Source organism: Tupaia chinensis, unplaced genomic scaffold, assembly GCF_000334495.1.
Source record: "Tupaia chinensis unplaced genomic scaffold, TupChi_1.0 Scaffold000009_1, whole genome shotgun sequence".
In the NCBI taxonomy this organism is placed as follows: Eukaryota; Metazoa; Chordata; class Mammalia; order Scandentia; family Tupaiidae; genus Tupaia; species Tupaia belangeri.
In genome coordinates, this window is record NW_006159439.1 from 2153536 (window position 1) to 2174523 (window position 20988).

General features: G+C 38.2%; 1 protein-coding gene across 3 annotated transcripts in view; it reads left to right on the forward strand.

Annotated features, from left to right (window-relative positions):
* Positions 1-6110: 6110 nt before the first annotated feature.
* The window catches only part of ARL13B (ARF like GTPase 13B), an 83307-nt gene continuing 68429 nt past the window's right edge, over positions 6111-20988 (forward strand). For 2 of the 3 annotated variants that reach the window (XM_006139873.3, XM_006139874.3), the window contains exon 1: positions 6111-6450. In XM_006139873.3, the coding sequence (XP_006139935.1) occupies positions 6392-6450 (59 nt within the window). In that variant the 5' untranslated portion in view covers positions 6111-6391. The remainder of the gene's footprint in view (positions 6451-20988) is intronic. The other variant, XM_027765944.1, reaches the window with a different exon arrangement.

The window sequence follows — 20988 nt, forward strand, 5'->3', positions numbered from 1 at the left end:
TCAACCCTGCCTAGCCATCCTTCCTAGCTCATCCCCGGGTCCTTGCGTTTCGTTCCGTTTTCTCAGACTGTGAAGTTCCACTGCGGGGTGGGGGGACAGGGGTGGGGGCGGGGGGGAAAACGCAGTCAAAACCCACGGGGAGCTGGGTTGGGAGGCTGAATGGCCAAGAGAACTTTGACGACCCAGAAGACTGAGATTTCCAGACTTAGAAGGAGTAATCCTGAGAGATGAGTTAGTGCAGCAAATGTTAAACAAAACCTAAAAGCCAGTGAGAACTTCAGGAAGGCTGTAGAGAACAGAGATGAATAGTGGGGTCGTTTTGATCACCCACATTTTTTTGGTTTTGTATTAATGGTGTTAAAAGACAAAGAAAACTACTATAGCAAAAAATGTTTTGAAAAAGAATGGAGAATGTATTAAATTTCATCATTTTCAAAGAGCTTGTTTCGATTTATGTATATGACATACGACTTGTGGTTTTGTCCTTAGAAGCGTACAGGTATGAATCACGTTTAGGGCTGCTTCCAGAGCTAAGCTGCCTGAATTCAAATCGCAATACTTAATTTACAATTTACTTAATCGTAACTTTAAGTAAATTGTGTAACCTCCCTAACCGTCAGCTTTATCATCTGTCAAATGGAAGTACTTGTTGGTTTCCATGTAAGGAATTTGATAACATAAAAAGCAATTGGTATGTGTCAAATAGTAATACTACCTCTAGGATATTTGCCCATGTGAAGTATCAATTGATTTCCTGAGTGTGTGAAATTTATGGGAGTGATATTATTTCAAGGGCTTTTCCAGCTCTCGTTTTCATGGTTGTTATCTAACTGGATGGAAATTAATATTAGAGTCATTTTTTCTAATAATAACATGGTCTGGGGAATTCTCATTTACTCTGTAGAGGAACAAAATACTTTCTATTACTCTTGTAGGTTCTGTGACTGGTCTAAGAATTAAATCCACATAAGATGGATAAATAGAACAAAACAATATCTATTGTAATTACATATGTAAGCATAGAGGTTCCACAAAAATATGAGACTCCAGATGGCCAGAGATTGGCATATATAATCATAAGCTACAGAAGGGCACAGGGATTTGAGGCTTCAGGGGTGAGAGGAGACAAATTAATTGAAGGTAAGGGGAGGCAATGTATGGTCAGCAAAATTGCCTTTTTATGTAAGTAAATCTCTCAGACAGCAGTAGTTTTCTCAGGGAGTAGCACTTCCTGGTACAGAAAGATATCTTTACTAAGGAAAGTTCCTTAAGCACAGGAAATCTCCTTTACAAAAGGGGAAACTTACATTTTATTTTAGGCAATTGAGGGGGAAGTAAAAAACTTTCTCTGCTTTTTTTTTTTTTTTTAAAGGTTTTTGGCATAGGGCATGTGCGCTCCACAGAGAGAGACAGTGAGAGGGAAAGTGAAAAATTGCCTCCCACCCTCAACCTGGAGGTATGGCCACGATCCTTTCTCTTCCATTCTCCTCCTAAGATTCTGGGCACAGGCACACATACTCTCCCAGGGCGCTGTGGATTGCTTCAGTTTAAAGTCCAAGGCCCACCCTGTAGCCTACTGGTTAAGGGAAGCTGGATTCTATATGGTTAACCAGTTTGAATCCTGGCCCCAGCATCTTGAAAAGTATGCCAGGCACATAAGAATGCATGCTCCAAATCCTGATAGGATGAAGAAATAAAGAAGGAAAGGTAGATTGGGGAGTGCTTGCTCCCTCTTCCTCTCTCTCTCTCTCTCTCTCTGTTTCTCTCCAGTAAGTGTATGCACCCTTTGGCAATTATAAACAGAAACAAGTAAAATAATCCATTATGCTAAAGGGCTGTATTTTGGGGTGGCATGTGAAGGAACAATTGGCTTTGCTTCTGCTATGCAGTTAGAAGCCTCCTGGACTACAGTGCTGGAAGCCACATGCCCACCAGGGGTTCCGATTCCTGGGTGGGCCTGAAAAACATGCAAGACATGTGCATAGGTATACTAGATCTTGAGGAGCTAGACAGCTAGGGAAAGTGCTGAGGCACTGCAAGGGTCTTTATCTTCTCCCTTGTTCTCTCTCTTCCATGTGCTCTCTTTTATAAAAAAAGAAACGCAAAGAATTATTGAATATATCTATGATCAATCCTTCTTTCCAATTCACTTTCTTTTTAGTTGCCTGACTCTACCAAGTCACTGTTTTTACCACTTTAGTCTCAGCCTGGAGACTTAAATGTAATTCTAATCTCTGTAGAATGATCTAGAATATATTAAATAAAGTAATCCTTAAGTAATATATTTAATTATTAAATATTTAAATGCATTTTGGTCGTGAGTCTTTTAAGTTAAACCTGCATTTGGGAATCTCTTCATTTTGTGAGGAGGAATTGAGAGGAAAACATCAACTTGGAGATCTCAAAACTTCTCAAAGAAGAAAACCCATGGAAATCATGAATCGACAATATTCATAACAAATCAACTCCATATAAACATAAAAAAGAATATAAAGAAAACAAGGAATGCTGGAGAAACATAAGGAACCTACAGAAACAATCTCGCCCATCCAACCCTTCAGTTAAAGGTAAATTTTTGTTAGTTTTTTGTTTGTTTGTTTGTTTGTTTGTTTGCCATAGGTCACAAGTATTTGCCCGAGAGAGTAACAGAGAGAGAGGGACAGTGAGGAATCATTCTCCAGAGGGCATGACCTCCCTGCAATCCCTTCTTTTCCATTCTCCTCTAGGGAGAATGCCCTACATGAACATATGCCCAATATGCTTTTCAAGTTGCTGGGTCTCAGACTTGACCCTTTCAATCGGCCATGTGGGATCCAGCGCCTTAATCACCAAGCCTCATGCTATCGGAAATTTTTTTTTTTTTTTTTTTTATCACAAATGTACATCACAGTGCCAGCAACTTTTCTTGGTGCTGAAAATGTGTGTCCACACTATAATGTCAAACTTTGCAAAACCATGTAAACTGCTTGGTAGTAAAATTTAATAATACAACATTGGACACAATTTGAGGCTTTTAAATTTATCTCAGAATTTCACTTTGTGATAGTGAAATGTGACTTTAGCTTATTATTGATTAACACTTGGTCAATCTCATTCAGCTAAAATTTGTTTTTGGTATACTCCTAAATATACAACTAAAACATGTCCATAATTTAATTTTAATTCCATTTCTAATTCTAATTCATTTCCTTACCCAGTTTTACATTTCTTCCTCTCATCTTCTATTAATATATATATATATATGTACATATATATATATATTAATTTATTAATTAATTAATTTTTGGCCAGACTGTATGTGTGGTCCAGCAAGGGAGTTGGGGGGAAGGGGAGAAAGCACTTTCCCAGTAGGGGTGGTCATGCCGTTATCCTTTTTCCTCCATTTCTCCATCCATCAGGATTTCGGGCAGGCATGAAGATGGTATATATTTTTAAGCTGCCAGCACAAGGATTCGAACTGTAGTTATCCATGTGAGCTCCAGCTCCATATGCACAGTGCTTAACCAATGTGCTACTAGGCTGGCTCGAATAACTCTATTATGAATTATGTTTATTATCTGTCTCTTCATACTCTTCCATCACTAGAATATAAGATTCGTGAGGGCAGGAATTTTTAAATGTTTCATTCACAACTAATCCCTAGCACCTAGAATGGTGACTAATACCTACATACTCAATTAATTCAACTCAACAAGGTGAACATGGGAATATTCATGCCAAAATATCAACAGTGATCATGAGATGAGTCATAAGTAGGATGATAACAGCAAGACTTTTTATCATTCATAATAAACTGGATTATACTATGATAAAACAGCCACAAAATTACAATGGCTTAGATAACACGTGTTTATTTCTTGTCCATGGGAAGTCTAGTACAAATCTGCATGACTTTCAAGGTAGCTATTATCAATATGTTGCTTCGGTATCCTCTGCTGCTCTGATTTTATGGTACTTCAGAGTCAACACAGTCTTCCACAATTAGCATGGCAAGAGAGGAGAAAACTTAAAGGACTGTCACCAGCTGGCTAATGCTTTCACAAAGTGACGTACCATTCAGATTTCATTGAATAAAGCAAGTGACATGGTATGCCAAACTTCAAGAGGGTCTGAATGAATATCCCATGTTCCTGAAAGGAAATAAGAACTAGAAATGGTGAGTAGCACTATGTCTGCCAAGCCACATAAGAAATTGAAAAACTAAGACTTAACTGACTGTATGTTGGCAACAGTAAAGTTTGGTAATAAATTCTTAAAACTAGGGAAAGCATGAAGCAGAGCTAGTGTTCAGTATAATTTTGGGAAAAACATGGTGAAGATGAGTCCAAAAGTGCTCAGAGAACAGCCACATAATAAGAGTCTCCAGGCACAGAAGCAGTAATTTAGTTCTCCAATTATTTTTTAAAAAGAAATCAGAAGAATAAAGTCAGATATCAGAAAATACACACAGGAATCTGGAGGAGGAATGCCTAGGGAGATAAGAAGTATGTAACTGTGAAATCCCAAGACAAAGAAGAGTTTTCAAAGAGCTAGCTAAATTAAATGTACTAAGTGACACGAAAAGAGAACTGATTTCAGTAATTAAGAACACATACATCATATCCAAGAAAATATGTTTTGAGTAGTCCGAATAGATAGGACCCTAATTATAGTAAATGAATGAAAGAATGAACATCAACAATAGAGCTTTAGGATTTGCTAACCATTAGTTTAAGGAAGTAGGTCATGAAAGTAAAGAGTCAGCAGAATTAATTCTAATCTGGCTCGTAATTAAGGCAGAATTGTGGCCTTATCCTGCTCTGCCTTCTGATCCCCTACACAGATCGGAAACAGGAGGATCTGTGTCACAAATATCTGCAGGACAAGTGACACCAACTTCAAAATCTGCTACTATTCATTAGAAATTGCAATTGAACTTCACTTCTCTCATTTCATTATCTCAGCAACCCTGTAAAGTATATTTTTCACATCTGTTTTACAGATGGGTTAACACAGGTTCAGAGTAAGCTGTATAAGAGGTTCATGTGTTTGATTTAGGGTTACATGAGTGAGTAAAGGATAGGGAATATTTTAAAAGCCAGAGTGATCTTAGTTTCAAACCATTATTTTTCATTGACTATACCGGGATCATTAGTGCCCTTTCTTTTCACCAGGCTTCAAAACTATTTACTACTTTAAGTAGAAACTGAATGGACGGATAGGTTCCTACTTATCATACATGTACTTTTTTCCTGAAGGAAGGTAGTTGTCATTTTGTCCAAAACATATAAAAGAAATGCAGATATTACATACCTCTTTTAAAAAACAAAACGTTACAAAACTACCAGCAGATCCTAATCTTCACCTTGCCAAAACCAAATAGTCAGCAATACATGTATTTCAAGCTCTTGGGGAAAAAAATAATTCAAATTGCTAACACTGATTACTTTAGAATAGTAAAAGTGAGATTTTATTCTCTTAATCTTATTCCTTTTCAGTATTTTTCACATTTTCTACACTGAACATATATATTTTTGTAATCATAACCCCCCGTGGCAAAGATATGATTTCATTTAACACTTTATATAAGAGATCAACATTATAGAGATGAAAATGTCACTCTCATTTGAACTACTGAGGTAACTTAAACGAGTTTTTACCTTGTCCTTAATTTATAGGTGCATCAGTGTCAGTTGAACAACCTGAGTCTGCAGAATCCCAGAGGATTCCCTAAGCCTGCTGCATAAAATACAACAAAACAAAGCCCACGCACAAGACCGGAGATAGCTGGATCTTAGCTGGGCATACAGGAGGCAGGTGAAGAACAGCCCTCTCGACTGACTACACGTTTTGGATGTGTATAAAGACAGGCCTTTCCTGAGCTCTGCCCCTGATCCCTCAGCTTATCTCTAGACGCTGCGGTTGCCTGGTTACGAAAACCTTCTTTCTCTGAGCTCCGCCTTTTCTCCTAGACCACGCCCCTTTCCCCGGTCCGCTCTCCCGAGTGGGGACTAGGAGCCAGGCCTCTTCAGCCACTCAGCAGTACACACTGTGGGTCTTAGGCCCATGATTGGAGCATCGCAATGTGGGCGGAGCCCCGGGGCAACGTCAGCACGTCGACGCGGCGGTTTTCTCTGGCCGGGTTTCGCTGACCCTGGTCCCTTGTTTCTGTGGGCTTGGCCCGGCTGCCCCTGGACAAGGAGGGCAGTCATCGTGTGCTCCTGGGCCTACGCGGTTAGCGGGCTCGGTGCATGGTCTGGCCGCATTCCCTTCTCTCCCGGCCTCTCCTCCGGTCCATCCGCTGTAAAAGGGTGCCTTGGAGAGGCAGAGGCCCCGGGACTCGGCCGGTGAAAACTAGGGGTTCATCCCCACTTCGGGTTCGGATGGGAGGTGGCGGGAAGAGCGACCTGGGATGTTCAGTCTGATGGCCAATTGCTGCAATTGGTTCAAGCGGTGGCGGGAGCCTGTCAGGTAGGCTTGGAGCCGGTTGTCCCGGAGCAGTCCTAGGGGACTGGAATAGCTGTGTCCCACAAGCCGGGCGGGGTGTCTTATCTCTTGGTGCCTGGAAGAGCCTCTCCTAAGCCACAGGGAATGCTTCATTCCCGGTTTGTCCTGTTTGGAATGGAGAGATTAGAGAATGTAGTCTTTTTGTCTGTCTGTGAATTCCGATCAATAGTGCTTATCATTCTATTTTAAGTAGGTTTGAATTAAGAAAAAGTTGTGGAGTGAGTGTACGTGTGTGTATGTATGTGTGTATCTGCTTGTGCTTGTAAATGGAAACTGGGTTGTGGATTTTTCATCTGAGACCTTTGTTACAGAAACGTTCTTAAAAAGAGAGGCATGGAATATAGTTTTCATAATATCCATACATCACCTTCCAACTGTTTTACTCTCTCAGTGGTGTATATGAGATCTTTGGCTACAAATCTGGCTTCACCGCTTTACTAATTAAAATATCTCACTCCACCACTTATGGCCACACCTTCCTCCTATATTAAATGAGAATGATAATATCTGCAGCGAGGAAGTGTTGTATTCAAGGACCATAAGTGATGGATGGTGTTTTCTTAAATGTAATATATCTTCAGTTTTTATGTCGGTGCTAGTAAAATTTTTTAATTCAACGGGTCCACTCTTGGGGCCAGCAGGTGGCGTGGAGGTTAAGGTGCTGGACTCCTAAATGGGAAACTGCAGTTTAAAGTCTGGACCTGGCAGCTTGAAACTCAGGCCAGTCATGTGTGGTTGTGTGCCAACCATCCCAAGAGAAGAATGGAGAAGGGATTGTAGCATGGCCATACCCCCTGAGGGAATGATTTCTCGCTTTCTGTCTTTCCTAAAGCAAAAATCTCTCTGAAAAAAAGATCCACTTTTAACATTTCATCTTAAAATGCTAGATGTATTGATATTCAGTGTCCAATACCTAATATTCATTCAACAAACATTTATTTAAAAAAATACCAAGTACCAGGTACTATGCTAGGAAAGCATCAGTGAAAATGATGCTTTCAAAATGGAGAGACCCAACCTATAAAGATATTTTGAGTTTGTTTGTTTGTTTTAATATATATAAAGAATAACCACTTCACATGAAATCCTACTCTGGAATTAGGCCAAGAATAAAATACAGTAATTTTTTTTCTTTTACATGTTACCATTTTAAGCTTAATATTTGACATAGGATGAACTATTCTTTAAAGAATGAATCTAAGGGGACCAGCAGGTGGTGTGGTAGTGTGGTGTTAAAGCGCTAGACACTCCCACATGGGCGGCCACAGTTCAAGTCCCGGACCTGGGGGCTTGCTTGCTCACTTTCTCTCTCTCTCTCTCTCTCTCTCTCTCTCCCTCTCCCTCTCTCTTTCTGGTCAAGTAAATGAATGAGTAAATAAAATGAAATAAAATAATTCTTGGGACCAGCAGTTGGCATAATGGCTATGTCGCTGGACTCCCACGTAGTCGACCGCGGTTCACGTCTCGGACCCGGTGGCTTAAAACTCACGCCGGGCGCGTGTGCGTGCGTGCCCAAGATCCCGAGAGGAGAATGGAGAAGAAGGGATTGTGGTGTGGCCATCCCCCCTGGGGGTGATTTCTTGCAGTCTGTCTCTCTGTCTCTCTCTGTCTTTCTGGCGAGCACACGCGCCCAATAGCAAAAACCTCTCAAAAAAAAAAAATTCTTAAAAAAACCATATCTTAAAAAAAAAAGAATGAATCTAAAACAGTTATTCTTATGTATTATAAGGAAAAATACATGTCTGTATTCGGAAAAGAAATTAACTTTGTATGACACTTTTGAAATTCTTCCTTATTTACTTGTAACTGGACTTGCATTATTTTAAATATAATAAATGTAAGTAATATATGATAATCTGCTTAAAGAACAGAAATAGAGGCAAGCAAGTGGCGTGGTGGTGAAGGCCCTGGAGTCCCACATAGCCAACCTTGGTTAGAGTCCTGGTCCTGGTGGCTTGAAAATCATACCCAGTGTGTGGGTGTGGGTGTGTGTGTGCCTATGTGCCCAAAATCTGAAGAGGGGAATGGAGAAGGGATTGTGGTGTGGCCATCCGTCATGAAAGGGGTGATTTCTCACTTTCCCTCTCACCATCTCTATCCCTCTCTGGAGAGCCCACGTGCTCTACAGCAAAAACCTAAAAACACAAAACAAAATGAACAAAACAATGAAAGATGTGTTTTTGGTTTATAGACTTTGATTTGTTTTAATCTTGTTCTGATTTGATTACAGAGTCTCTGCTAAGACTTGAGGGTTATTCATAGTAGATGATTCCTCATTTTTATCTGTGTCTGCTTTTTTAAAAATATAACGGATGTTTTTGAGGTCATTGTAACATATGTCTTTTAACTAACAACATTAAAAACTCATAATCCAAATAAGGAGTCTTCAATTTAATTAATATTTTTTAGTCTTTGCTTTTCTTAGTAGATATAGTATAGTCTCTTGTTTCATTTGTTTACAGAAAAGATAGAGTTAAGAGAAAAGAGAATAGGGGCCAGCAAGTGGTAAAGTGGTTAAGGAGCTAGACTCTCACATGATGGACCATGGTTAAAGTCCCAGACCTTATGGCTTCAAACTCATGCCGGGTGCATGTGCATGTGTGCCCAAATTCCCTAGAGGAGAATGGAGGAGAAGGGATGGTGGTGTGGCCATTCCCCTGGGAGATGATATCTCACTTTCTATCTCTCTGTATCTGTCCCATGAGCACATATGCCTGATAGCAAAAATCTCTCTCTCTCAAAGAAAAATTGTAGAAAAAAGAGAATATTATAGTTTCTGAGTAAAGCAAATAATTGACTTTTATTAGTGAAGCATAATCAAAATTCAACCTTAAGATTGTAGTGTCTTCTTTAATAACCAGCAGCTGCATCTATGCTCTCCAGCAGGATAGGAACTAGCTACATGTGAATGCTGAGCATTTCAGGAGTGGCTAGTTTAACTGAGATATTATAACTATATGAAACAAGTGTATTTTGAAGATATATTATCTAAAAAAATTAATATTTTATTAGTATTTTAAAAATATGATTAGATATTGAAATAAATTTTCTAGAGGCTAGCAGGTGGTGTGGCAGTTAAGGGCGCTGGACTTCCACATGGCCAACAGTTGTTTGAGTCCTGGACCTGGTGACTTACGCTCTCACTTTCTCTTACTCTCTGGTCAAATTAAGATAGATAAATAAATAATTATTTTATTGAACTTAATTAATTTATTTATTTTAATTTGACCATAGGGGCTGGGGGGCGGGAGAGAGAGAGAGAGAGGAGAAAGCCGCCAAGTCCAGGACTCAAACTGTGGTCAGCCATGTGGGAGTCCAGAGCCCTTAACCACCACACCACCTGCCAGCCCCAATAAAATAATTCTTTAAACAAAAAGAAATAACTTTTCTATATATTGGGTAAATGAAATTTACTGTTAAATTAACTTTACCTATTTTTGTTTAGGACAAAAATAGAGGACACAGGTAAGTATCTGCCAATGTTGGGCAGAGTTAACTGTCAAATGATGTAAAAACAAGTTGGATTACATATATATATATTTAATGCCAGAGGGCACAAAAGAAATAGGAAGAAGAACTCCTTGGCTCCTCCAAAATGGGGCCTGGTCATGAGCTTGGTTATGCTGCAATCTATTTTCCTCTAGTTCTCCATTCTGTCTGGATCTCGGGCATGGGATACATGCCCAGTGTGTTTTTCCTAAGAGGGGCTAGGGCTCAAACCGCTGTCTACCATGTCTTATCTGGCTTTCTCTGTGCATTGCCTAGCTACTCCACTATGGGACCAGCCTACATTTATCTTTTAAGTACCTTTGAATAATGCTTGTTTCATAATAATGAGCTGAATAAATATTTACTAGATATTGTATGTAGTTTGACTACCCTTTAGCCATAATCATCCTTATGTAAATAACATGGCCAAATAGTTCCATTTATTTTATTGGAATGAATTAGAGGAGTGCAAGCTAATTTTAAAAACATAAAATTTTGTGCTTTTATAATGTTCTGTAGTTTTTCAAGAAAAGATTCCTCTTTGAGTAGTTTAATTTTTTAAGGTTATACTATTGCTTATTGAGATTCCTCTTTACACTTATGTTTTATGAAGATGTGTTGGCAAATGTGAGGAGTATTGGAGAAGATGATTATTAACATACTATGTTCTGAAATAAATTTTGCTGACTTATCTAATATACTCTTTGCCCCTTGTATTTACCACTTTTCCTCACTTAATGCTTTCCCAATGCATATTATCCTAGAGACTGGAATTGAGGATTAGATTTTTGAGACAGGGACAAGGCAAGTACCAGAAATGAAGTGGTAAGGCACCAGCCTAAATCAAGACTCAGCACCAAGATGCCAGACAGTTCAGAAAAGCAACCGTGCCAATGTTTGAATCATGGTTGCTATTGTTTCCTACAAGTCAGAACCTGAACCTAGGCTTTTGAGCTATGTTAAATAATCTTGAGAAGATTATAATGTAGACCTACAGACAAGTGATTTGCTCTATTAGAAGTAATGCAGTACATTGTGGCTTTTTTGTTGTTTTGTTTTTAACTTTATTTAGAGACCATTGTGTAATGACCAAAGAAATTATAACTTTGATATTGTTCTATTACATGAACTACATACTTTATTGTGAGCTCACCAGTTTTTGATTAATGCCCCCCCCTTTTCTGTCCAAGATCTAGCTGAGGATCCTATAATGCATTGCATTTGCAATGTCTCTTTAGTCTTCCCTTGTCTGTGATAGTTACTCAGTCTCTTCTTTCAGAGCCTTGAGACTTTGAAGAGCACTGATCAGTTGTGTGGTGGCAGAAAGGTGTGTGCTAGCTTTCCTCATCTATTATTAGGGTAGTAGACTGTGGGGGAAATGCAGCAGGGTAGTCTGTTCAGATTTTTCTTGGCCTTTGTGTGTGGCATTCATACCTCAACATTTTTCCAAGGTGTAGGACAGGACTTTTCTGGAATGAAGGTCTTCAAAGGAGAAGAGGGAGAGGGATCTCTCTTGCTTGCGAAGAGAGGATCTAGTTTCTATAACCTGCCTAGGAAAGAGAATAAGGGTTTGGATGAACTGCTTGGTGAAGGAAGCAGGAGGAAGATGGGCAGGAGACTGGAGTGCAGGAGGTCAGAGAGAGACCTTCTGAGACCATTCCTACTGTCTTTCAGTTTTAAGTGTTTGGCATGCCAGAGCATCATACTTTGGGGTATCATGTCATGACCCCCTAGTAGTTTTTTTATAGAATACCTCTCAATTTGTGTAGGTTTTCTTGTGGTTTGATTAATATGTTGCATAGTGGAAAGAATACCAGAGGCAATGTGTCTTTCACAGTACATCATATCAAGAGGTACATGATGTTGATATATCTTATTACTGCAGATGTTAACCTTGATCACTTGGTAAAGGTGGTGATTTCTCATTATCGTGTTTGAGACAAGGTGATTTGGATCTGAATCCTAGGAGTTTTAGCACTTTTCCTTCTGTAGAATGTTGTAGTTTCTGCTCTGCAGCATTTTGAAAGAGAAAAATGTATGTAATTACTTGATGCTTGCCATGTAGTAGTCATTCAGTAAAGGGTACCTCTGTCTCTAGGAAATGAGTATAAATTAATAAATTACTCTCCTATGTGGAAAGTTTGAGAGCACAGGGCTGGCATCTGGTCAGCCTCTGGTACTGTCTCAATATGGCCAAGAAAAGCAAGAAAGTCACTAAGTGCTTACAGAGAGAGAGAGAGAGAGAGAGAGAGAGAGAGAGACCTGAGTGCAGCCATATTCCTTTTGTTCTCCCAGGAACTAATCCCTTCTCATGAGAGCTAGAACTCACTGTTTCACAGGATAGCATTAATCCCTTAATGAGCATGAGATGTTTATGATCCATACACTACCTGTCTTCACCTCCCACTGGGGACCAGATTCCAAAATATGGATCTTTGGGAGACAAATCATTATTTAATCCATAGCAGCCTCTTTTCTTTATCTTTAAAACTAGATATGTAATGTCTTTCCTCCTCTTAGATCCCCTGCATCTTCTGTATTTAGAGTCCTGTGAGTACATTGGGCTCACTTGTTTAATTCAAGATAAGCTCTTGTCACAAAATCTTTAATTATGTCTATAAAATTCCCTTTTTCATGTAAGATAATATATTCACAGGTGCTAGAGATTATAGTATGATAGGCCATTATTATGTCTACCATACTCTGAACCAGTCTCCAACATTTTTGGTACCAGAGACTGGTTTCATGGAAAGCGGTTTTTCCATGGACTAGTTTGGGGGCATGGTTTTGGAATGGTTCAGCACATTACATTTATTGTGCACTTTCTTATTATTACCTTGTAATATTTGGTTGTTGTGGAAGTCATGATGTATTTTTCTATGTAAAAAATGTGTCAAACTTTCCCAATGACCCAATATATAGTGAAATATTACACAGCTCACTATAGTGAAATATTTGCAGTCACTCCCCAGCACTATTATCACTGCCTCAGCTCCATCTCAGATCATTGGGCATTAGATTCTTATAAAGAATGCTCAGCCTTGATCCCTCATGTGCACAGTTCACAACAAGGTTCATACTCCTGTGAAGATCTAATGCCTCTGCTGATCTGATAGGAAGCAGAGCTCAGACTATAATGCTAGTGATGGGGAGAGGCTGTAAATACAGATGAAGGTAGGCTTGTCTACCTCCTGCTGTGTGGCCTGGTTCCTAACAGGCCACAGACAGATTGTGGTATTTGGAGTTGGGACTCCTACTGCAAACAACCCTCTGTTTTTGCAGCTACCACCTTCTTTCCTCTTACCTAGGTTTTACAGATGGTAAAGGATTACTGATATTACCAATTCTTAATTTATTCCCAAAGATGGGATCTTTAGCCATCTGGTGTCACAGAGCCAACTTATAAAACCACAACTGAGTGTCAGGGCATGAGTTTTATTCAGGAAGAATAGGGAAGCAGGAGACAAGCTTGCAAATCAACTTTTTAATCATCTTGAATTGGGGCTTTTAAGATGTAAGAATAGGGTAGTTATGGGACAGATTAAGGTAAAGAGGTAAAAATATTGAAAGTTTTTCCAGGAAAAGGTGGAGACTTCCCAAATATCTAAAACTGCACCAGAGTCAGCCCTCCAGCTGCTTTCTTTACTCCGTCTTTCTATTTTCTTAGCATGCTGATTTGTCTCTGCTTATCCATGTAACGTAATGAAATGTTTCCTGAATTCTTCACCAGTCCCCTAAAATTTCTCCAGGATAGCAACTGTTATTATTTAAGCAACATTTAAAAGTAATGTGTAGTAATTGTTCTTTAAAGGTAATATGTTTATTATAGAACATGAAAAACAAAAAGAGAAACATTTAAATTACTTACAGTCTTACCTCTTGGCTGAAACCACTAGTAGTATTTTTGTCTACAATCTTCCACATGAGAGTAAGGGAGTGTTCTTCAACAAGTGTATGGAAAATATATAGTATAAAAAGCTATGCATGGGGACCAGCAGTTAGCACAATGGTTATGTTGCTGGACTCCCATGTAGTTGAATACGGTTCAAGTCCCAGACCCGGCGGCTTAAACTCATACTGGGTGCAAGTGTGTGCATGCCCAAGATCCCAAGAGAATAATGGAGAACAGATTGTGGCATGGCCATCCCCTGGGGGTGGGGGTGATTTCTCACTTTGTGTCTCTCTATCTCTCTCCGTCTTTCTGGTGAGCGCACACACCATGTAGCAAAAACCTATCCAAAAAACGAAAAGAAAACAAAATATGCATGGATTTAAAAAATTTTTGTACCAAAATAAACTCAGACTTAAATTCCATTTTTCCATGAACTTTTAGAAGTCTCCTTGTGGATGTAAATTTAAAACCTAATGAGATCATAGCATTCTATTTACAGCTCCTTTATTTTGCTTTAATATATTAACATTTTTCTGTGGAATATTATACATTTTTCTTCAGCATCTTTTTCATAGCAGAGTAATATGTTATATAGATTTATCAAAGCATATTTAGCAGAGTAATATGTTATATAGATTTATCAAAGCTCATTTATTCTTTTGTTCTTAAATACTTAGTATGTTTGAAATGTTTCACTATTATTAACAATGCTTTGGTAAGGGGCTAGCAGTTGGTATGGTGGTTAAAGTGCTGGATCTCACATGACTGACCCCCACAGTTTGAGTCCCAGATCCAGCAGCCTGAGAAAAGTCCAGAAGAGGCACCAGCTCCTCGATGGACAGGGGACACGCAGAGAGCAGCAGCCGTCCTCACCTGAGAGGAGGATGGAGGAGAAGGGATTGCAGCTTGACCAACGCCCCTGGGGAGTAATTTCCCACTTTCCCTCTCTCTCTTTGACTCTTTCTCTCTCTCTCTCTCTTCACTTCTCTGGTGAATGCACATGCCCTACGGCAAAAAATAAAACCAAATGAAATAACAACAAAAATAATTCTTTGGGTAAGCATCCTTATATAAATATATTTGGAAATGAATTCGAGCTTGAATGATATGAAAAAAGTTTAAAGTGTTTAATATTGTTAAAGGATTATTGGGTCCAGCCCCACAGTGCAGCAGTTGAACACCATCCACAGAGATTGGATCCCATGTGACTGACTGCAGTTCAAACCCCAACCCTGGCCATTTAAAAAACACATTGGGTATGTGTGCATACCCCACATCATGATAGAATGGAAAAATAGAAGAGAGTGTCATGCCATGTCTGTGCCCCATTGGGGAATTCTCTTTCTCCGTCTGTTGAGTACATACGCCCCTGGCAATAAAAAATATTGGAGGGCCATTAGACTGAGACAGTCCCAGTGCCTTGATTCCTTCATAAGCAAATTGAAGCACAACTAAATGGAAATAGCGAAAGGAAATTAACCATTCAGAAACTTCCATCTAACCTCTAATCAGAGACTATCAATCAGAAACCACCAACTGACCTCTTACTAGGTACATTCCACTTTAACCATTCAGATATTTCCTTCGTCTTATTTCTATGAAATTTTCCTCTTGAACCTCCTCAGTGGACTGCTAAATGGCTGGTTTGATCTGTCCCATTCCTGAATAAATCGATGCTCGAATAAGCTCTTTAAATATTTAACATACCTAAGTTCATTTTATAAATATATATATATATTGCCAGTTGATCTTCAGAAACTTTTTTTAAAAAATAACTTTTTACTCCTACTGGCAATTTATGAGACTTTTCACTCAAAAAATAGAGAGGTTTTTTGTTTGTTTGTTTTCTTTTCTTTCTTCTTCTTCTTTTTTTTTTTTTTTAATCTTTACCAGGTTGTTAAAAAATATTGAAAAAAACCCCATACTCCTTCTTGGTTTCTATAAACAAACTGCAACCTCATTTAGATAAGGGTGTGTTTTTGTTTTTGTTTTTGCTAGGTGACAGCTAATCACAGCAGCTAGACTTTAGTTAATCATAGGCATTGCACCTTTTAAACTGCGTCAACACAGACAAACTTTGGAATATAACCAACCCAAATGGATTTTTTCTACCTCATTCCTTCACTTTTGTTTTTGTGTGTCACTTTCTCATTTCTGCACAGGTCACTTTTTCTTTCTGAAACATACAATACCAAGTTGATGCCAGAGTTGCTGGTACAGGAAACTGCCTAATTCAAATCGCGTTAATATTTACTCAGCTAAACTCCACTAAGTTAAATTGTCTGTTTTTTTCTTTTAACAAGATTATAGAGAAATCTATCTTACCTATTTTACTCTCTGTTTCCTTGATTACTGGTACCATTACAAGTTTTTGATAATTTATATGTTTTCTTTTGTGAGTTGTCTGCTGATCCCCTTATTTTTTTTCTATTGGAACATTTTTTTATTGAATTATTTTGTTTTGCTTTTGTTTTTTAGGGAGGGTCTTGCTGTGTGCTATAATATAACCTCTTGGTTTAGCCTTTCAAATAACTGGGACTACAGGCCTGTGCCACCACATGTGGTCCTTAGGGTAGGCCAGGAATTTAATCTTGGATCCCAAGTGGCCTTAGCTTGCTGAGTAGTAGCAATTTATTTGTGTATTGGGAGCAACTTTTCAACCTTTATTCTGGGCACAGAACACAAGGTATGTTAAGTCATGATGCTCAGTAAGTATCTGGACTCTGGCATGTCCTCACCCTTACATGCTATCATCTACGGACTTTGAGCTCCTGATGTCTATACCAAGTTGCATCTAGTTGATGAAACATTGCATGTAGAATATAATAGAGTATGCATTTATCATAAAATATAATGATAGAATACTTGCAAAATGATTTCCAGTATTTTTAGTGAGAATCAGGAGATAGAAAGGATTTTAGAAGGAATATAATTTTACCTGGATCTTGATGAAATTTGTACATCCTGATTTTATTTATTTTCAGTTTTGCTATAGGGCATGTGTGCTTACTGCTGGGGAGGGGAGAGAGAAAGTGAGAAACCACACCCAGGGGCATAGCTATGCCTCAGTCCCCTTTCTTCCATTCTCATCTCAGGATGCTGGACATGCACACACTCATCCCTGGCTTAAACACCCCAGGTCCAGGACTCAAGCTGTACAGTTGGCCATGTGAGGTCCAGTGGCCTTAACCACCACACCACTGACTGATCCAAAGACTAATTTAAATGTAAGAATTTTGACATTAGGAGTTATAATTTAAAATAACAAAAATATATTTTGCTATTATTTAAACAAAGAAAAATGTTTGTACCCATGTGCCTACCACCAGGTTTTACAACTATATTAACCTTTAATCATCACTTTTTTTTAAAAAAAGGGGGGGGTATTTAATTTTATTTATCATTGTAATTTTTAAATCTGCCATAGGGCACACATGCTCACAAGAGAGCGATGAGAAAGAGAAAGTGAGAAAGCAAGAGAGAGAAAGAGAAAGTGAGAAAGCAAGCTGCCAGGTCTGGTACTCAAACCATGATTAGCGATGAAGGGGTCCATCCTCTTAACCACTATGCCACCTGCTCATCCTTGATTTTTTTTTTTCTTAAAAGAAATAGGTAACAGATCTTTGAAGCTTCCTATACCCTGTTTATCTCCCATCATCCCAAGAGGTAACTGTTATCTGTAACTCATATCTGGCCCGTCTGTGTTTTGTCACCATCACAATTCATCAAAACCTTACTTCATATTGGTAAAGTATTGTTTTCTGTGGCTAAATCTAACAGAAGAGCCTCAGGTGTCACACTAAGCAATGTGAGTCAGGGTTTTCTGTGCCTCAAATGTGGTTCTAATAAGTATACCATAATGTCATACATCATCTCTGCTACAGATTTTTCACAGGGTAGTAGATAAATTCCCAGTACCATTCTTCTTGGTCTAAATAAGTATAACTTTTAATCTAGACCACTTACAGAAATTGTTGAGTTTTTAATTTATTAATTAAACTGTAAATACAGATTAGCAAGGGGTATCTAATGTGCTGTATGCAGAACTGGAATGCCTTACCCCCTTTTTTAAAAAATTCCCTTAGTCCTTTTTGTTTATGAATAGTAAGAATAGCAGAATTTTAGAATAAAAACAGTGTTTCCAAGTCTTTTTTTAATATATGTTTATGATATTTTTACAATTTCTATGTGTTTATATGTTTATGATATTTTTAGAATTTCTATATAATGTTTATGTTAAAATTTAGCACTTGGTTCATGTAGTTTTAAATAATAGGCTTCTGATGTGTCAAACATTGCTTTTTAGTGAAATATTTCATCTTTGACTTACATAATATTATGAAGTTAGAAATAGCTTTTAGGCAATTATGTCATTTAAAGAATTATATTCCTTAATTAATAGATGAGTAAGTTTAAACTTAAATGTTCAAATGATTACAATAATGTCATTGAGAAAAGATTCAAAATTTAAGTGTTTTCTAGGTTCAGTATTCTCTAATATTATGCTGCTTATATTTCTGACATATTATTTGTATGTGTGTTATATTAAAAGAAACCCTGAGATAAGATATACTGACGTATTCACTTTTGGGGTCTGTTAACACTGTGTTGACTTGCAAATAATTAGCCCTTAGAATACCAACATCTTTCCTTGATAAGACACATAACTAAAATGATATTAAACAGTCCTTTGGGGTTTTTAATCCCTCTCTTTTTTAATAAGAATTATTTCAATTTTAAAAATGTTTCCATTGGGACCAGGAGGAGACATGGTAGTTATGGCATTGGACTTCCACATGGCTGACTGCAGTTTGAGTCATGAACCTAATAGCTTGAAAATCACATCAGAGGTGTGCGTGTGTGTCCAAAAGTCCAAGGAAGAGAAGTGATTGTGGTTATTTTTTACTTTATCTTTTACTGTTTATCTCTCTCTGGTAAGTGCACATGTTCTATGGCAAAAAAAAAAAAAAAAGTTTTCATTAATACTGTGAAATCATAAGTATATAACCATTTTTAGAAAACTTCAATTTGAGGGCCGACAGGGGGCATGGTGGTTAAAGGCACTAGATTCGCACATGGCCGACCACCATTAAAGTCCTAGACCTGGCGGCTTGCTTTCTCAACTTTCCCTTTCTCTCTTTCTCTGTCTGGTCAAATTAAAAAATAATAACAACATGGAATTAAGTAAATCATTTAAAAAAAAACAAGGAACACTTCAATTTGATATCAGAAGAATTATTATTTTATATATTTTTGTTTCTTAAATTTTTGTGTTAGTTTATGTGTGTACATGGGGGTGGGTAGAAAGAGAGAAAGGTCAAAGAGAACCTGTTAATGGGATCTGTAAATTCATTCTGTGAATACTTTTTCTAGCCTTCCAGCTCCTCAGAATCCTGGACATCTGCATGTGTATGTGGTTTGTTTCAAATTTACCCAACCATGTGTCTGAACTGCAGTTGGCCTTGTGGCTTCCAGCATTTTAGTCCAGCATGCTATCAACTGTGCCACAGAGACTGAGCTTAGAAGATATGTGAACTTAATTACACTTTCTGATATCAAACTATTGATTTAACATCCCAAACTTGGGGAAATTATAAACCTTAGATGTGCAGCCAGCAGGTGGTGTGGTTATAAAAGTTCTAGACTCCCACATGGCCAACCATGGTTCTAGTCCCAGACATGGTGGCTTGAAAATTACACTGGCTGCATGTGTTTACCTGCCCAAGATCCCAAGAAGAGGATGGCTTGCAGTATGGCCATTCCCTCTGGGGGATGATTTCTCAGTTTCCTGCTCTCTGTTTCTCTTTGGCAAGTGCACATGCCCTATGGCAAAAAGCTAAAGAAAAAAAAATCAAAACAAAACCTTAAATGCTCCAAAATTCAAAAGAATTTTACCCTAAAGTTTATTTCTTTGTTTCTTTGGTGAGCAAGAGAGAGAGAGAAAGAATCATAGATAGCTCCCCCAATAAGGTCCTGACACTGCAACCCACCCCCCCACCTTTAGCCAGCCATAGATCATGGGCAGCCCTGGATCAAGTGAGTGCCTAGTAGACTCAAGGATATTTCTGAACTTGAACTGGGAACTTTTCCACCTGGGATTGCCTCACAGAGCATCATGTTTTATCACCACCAATATCAGAATTTTAAACTTTTTGAGTACTGACATGATGCCACAAGTAGAAAATTATATATCTGACCTCATGTGATGGGTCGCAGTCAAAATGTTGTAATACAAGTTGTTGTATAAAATTACCTTCAGGCTATGTGTATAGAAACTATATGAAACATAAATGATTTTGTGTTCCATCACCCAAATGTCTCACATATATGCAAATTTTCCCCAAACTAAAAAAATTCAAAATCTGAAACACTTGTGATCCCAACTCAACTTGTATTTAAAATTTTTTCCAGTGTCTGGTCAAGCTGCAGTCCCCTTACTCCAGTCCTCGAGCCTGTGGATATTGAGCGTATATGTGCCCAGCATGTTTCAGACTGACCGGGTCAGAGATTCGAACCTCATTGGCTATGCAAGCTCTGACTTTTCCTGCTTGGCCCGTTATTGCTACACCATAGACCTGGCCTCAACCTGTATTTTAATGTGAAGAGTTATATAAATTAAATTTATAATAGTGCTTTCTCAATTTAAAGTTACGCACTTTAATTGTGCGTAGTATTACTCCACACATAGAGGATCAGAAAATACATTTATATTGTTTCATTTAGTAAAAATGCCAACTATATGCCCATCACATCAGATAATGGGGCTATAGAGTTGAGTAAGACAAGTTAGTTCTGGTAGAAAAGTCTGTATAAAATGTTTAAGGAATAATTGTAATGGGTGGGAGAGGTCCCAGATATTTTAGGCCTGCTGGGGAATGGCAAAGAGGCCAGCAGGTTTGTACTTGATTTTATGTAAGGATTTTAAGCAGAAAAATGCCCTGGTTAGATTTTTATAAATATCGTTTTGAGATCTTAGCAATAGAATGCAATTCATGGCCTTAATTATTCCACTTATTAGTAGGTAATCTATCTTCTGTTTGGTGCAGGAACTAAGTTATGATTATGGTGAGTTTTTTTTTTTTTTTTTTTTTTTTTTTTTTTTTTTTTTTTTTTGGGTGTTT